This window comes from Littorina saxatilis, linkage group LG1 (genome assembly GCF_037325665.1).
Source record: "Littorina saxatilis isolate snail1 linkage group LG1, US_GU_Lsax_2.0, whole genome shotgun sequence".
Taxonomy (NCBI): domain Eukaryota; kingdom Metazoa; phylum Mollusca; class Gastropoda; order Littorinimorpha; family Littorinidae; genus Littorina; species Littorina saxatilis.
The window spans coordinates 107,380,747-107,384,330 of NC_090245.1; the positions used below are offsets into that span (position 1 = coordinate 107,380,747).

The 3,584-nt window shown below is 43.7% G+C and overlaps 1 protein-coding gene across 1 annotated transcript; it reads left to right on the forward strand.

The window, feature by feature from the left end:
• The first annotated feature begins 2,088 nt into the window (after positions 1–2,088).
• Positions 2,089–3,025, forward strand: LOC138958087 (putative eggshell protein). The gene is made up of 2 exons (XM_070329152.1): positions 2,089–2,601; positions 2,930–3,025. The coding sequence occupies exons 1-2, from the start codon at positions 2,089–2,091 to the stop codon at positions 3,023–3,025; spliced, it is 609 nt and encodes a 202-aa protein (XP_070185253.1).
• Positions 3,026–3,584: the final 559 nt, after the last annotated feature.

The window sequence follows — 3,584 nt, forward strand, 5'->3', positions numbered from 1 at the left end:
TGTTTTAAAAGTAGTGCGGTTAATGTTCTTTTTCGGTCAGCCAATCTGCTTCTGGTTCTGTGTGTTTGTTTACGTTGCCCTGAAGATTGGTATAAAAGACAGTGGGAAATGAGGTTCCTACACGCATTCGGACAGGCTTTAGGACAGAATAGAATGGGTTAGAATAAGGACATAGACTGAGGGCGCTAGGTTAGGGATTAGAATAGGGAGAGAGAAGAGGCAAGGTAGACTAGATCAAGATTTAAAATAATAATAATAATAATAATGCAAACTTTTATAGCGCTATTTTAGACAAATGTCTACTCTTAGCGCTTTACAATACATACATCGACCAAGCATACTATACACGCACAGGCAAAGAAACCGACCAAACATAACCAACAAACTATACATGCACAGGCAAAGAAAACGACCAAACATACAATACACGCACAGGCAAAGATAACGACCAAACATAAGCAAACATACTATGACCAAACATAACCAACATACTATACGCGCGCAGACAAAGAGAACAATCAGCACATGTAATAATTACTGACAACTAATAATGCAGGCATACAGTGACAGTCCAATACACAGCCTAAGCACAAGAACCACAGTAGGCTTCTATATAAAAACGTGTCAACAGTACTATTAATTTTACACACACACAAACAGTGCTGACACAAAGCGCAGAAAAAATATATACACGTTATTTTAGGCACTAGGTAGGGGGTGAGGTGTGGCGGGATGGGGTGGGTGGGGAGATGCTGGAGGGGAAAAAAAATCACTTGCGCTGAAAGAGGTGTGTTTTGAGATTTGTCTTGAATGTAGTGAGAGAATCTGTGTGTCTGAGAGGCAGAGGTAATCTATTCCAGGTCACAGGGGCTTGATAGGCGAAGGACCTCTCGCCACATGTCTTTGTTTGCACTGTGGGGAGTCGGAAGAGACGAGTGTCGGCGGCGGAGCGAAGCTGACGAGAGGGGGTGTAGAGATTGAGGAGTTCTGACAAGTATTCTGGGGCAGAACCAGAAACGACGGCAAAAGAAAGAGAGGAGAGTTTGTATTCGATCCTTTTAGTGATAGGCAGCCAGTGTAGAGAGTGAAGAAGGGGTGTGGCGTGTTCATACTTGGAAGATTTGAAGACCAGGCGGGCAGCGTTATTTTGGATCCTTTGAAGTCTATCTAAAAGGTACTTAGGGAGACCGGCCAGAAGAGAATTGCAATAATCTATCTTTGAGAGGATAGGGACAAGAAGGAAAGACTTCGCATTTTTTATGGGATAGAATAGGGTAACGTAGCGTTAAAAGAACGTAGAGAGTCTTGTTTCATGTCATACAGTTAGGACAGAGCGTGTAATTAGTTACAACGGATAACCTTGCTTGATGCTGGTTTGTTTACCTCAAACGCCAGCAGAGGTTCAAAAGATACATAGGCGAATATTTTGTAGATAGAAAATAAACACCCGGACTGTTAAGCTACTCTTACACTGTGCCGAATTGCCCTTGCGAATAGCATTTTCCAATAATTCACAATGATCGGGACATGGTCGCAAGACTTTCGTAAATGTTCTTAACTATTCCTTACAATTCGTCTCTTGTTTTGAACATAGCAACTTGCTCCTAATATTTGCAAAGAAAGTCATATTGCTATTTTTTCGCAACGTACTCGTTAGTACTCGCAAGACATTTGTAATCATCGCAATGTATTCGTGGCGCTAGCAAGCCATTCGCAACCATTTGTTATGCCTGTCTTTACATTGTGCCGAATATCCTTGGGAATATGACCATGTTGTATTCGGCAACAAAATAGACACATGGACATGAATAATATAGAAAATTGGAAGCCTTACCAATCCTTGCGAATGTCTTACAAATGGTTGCGAGTGCTTGCGAATGTGTTCCGATCATTGAGAATACATACGCATCAAAATCGCCGTTTAGTTGCAAGACGTTTGCAAGATATTCTTACTGTTTTTAAAACATTCGCAAGCAATTGCAGTCACTCGCAAACATTCGTAAGGCTTTCGCAACATTCTTATAAATTGGGAAGAAATGGTCAAAACATTCCTGAGAAATTCGTAATGAATTCGCAACCATTCGCAAGATGTTGGCAAAATGTGCACGGATAAGAGTCCTTACGAATGGTTACGAGCGCTACGCATACCTTTACGATGGTTACGATGGTTACGATGGTTACGAGCGCTACGCATACCTTTACGATGGTTACGATGGTTACGATGGTTACGAGCGCTACGCATACCTTTACGATGGTTACGATGGTTACGATGGTTACGAGCGCTACGCATACCTTTACGATGGTTACGATGGTTACGATGGTTACGAGCGCTACGCATACCTTTACGATGGTTACGATGGTTACGAGCGCTACGCATACCTTTACGATGGTTACGATGGTTACGATGGTTACGAGCGCTACGCATACCTTTACGATGGTTACGATGGTTACGAGCGCTACGCATACCTTTACGATGGTTACGATGGTTACGATGGTTACGAGCGCTACGCATACCTTTACGATGGTTACGATGGTTACGATGGTTACGATGGTTACGAATGGTTGCGAGCGCTACGCATACCTTTACGATGGTTACGAATGGTTGCGAGCGCTACGCATACCTTTACGATGGTTACGATGGTTACGATGGTTACGATGGTTACGATGGTTACGATGGTTACGATGGTTGCGAGCGCTACGCATACCTTTACGATGGTTACGATGGTTGCGAGCGCTACGCATACCTTTACGATGGTTACGAATGGTTACGAGCGCTACGCATACCTTTACGATGGTTACGATGGTTACGAGCGCTACGCATACCTTTACGATGGTTACGATGGTTGCGAGCGCTACGCATACCTTTACGATGGTTACGATGGTTACGAGCGCTACGCATACCTTTACGATGGTTACGAATGGTTGCGAGCGCTACGCATACCTTTACGATGGTTACGATGGTTACGAGCGCTACGCATACCTTTACGATGGTTACGATGGTTACGAGCGCTACGCATACCTTTAAGATGGTTACGAATGGTTGCGAGCGCTACGCATACCTTTACGATGGTTACGAATGGTTGCGAGCGCTACGCATACCTTTACGATGGTTACGAATGGTTGCGAGCGCTACGCATACCTTTACGATGGTTACGAATGGTTGCGAGCGCTACGCATACCTTTACGATGGTTACGAATGGTTGCGAGCGCTACGCATACCTTTACGATGGTTACGAATGGTTGCGAGCGCTACGCATACCTTTACGATGGTTACGAATGGTTGCGAGCGCTACGCATACCTTTACGATGGTTACGAATGGTTTGCGAATACTTACGAGTACGTTGCGAAACATTCAGAATATGACTTCCTTGCGAATATTAGGAGCATGTTGCTAATGTTCCCAAAAAGAGACGAATGGTGGCGAATGGTTAAGAACATTTACGAATGTCTTGCGACCATGTCCCGATCATTACGAGTTATTGGCGAATTCTATTCGCAAGGGCAATTCACAAGAGTGTAAGAGCAACATTACTAACAATGCAAATTGCATACTCGTTTTATTCGTAAACACTCGCAACAACCA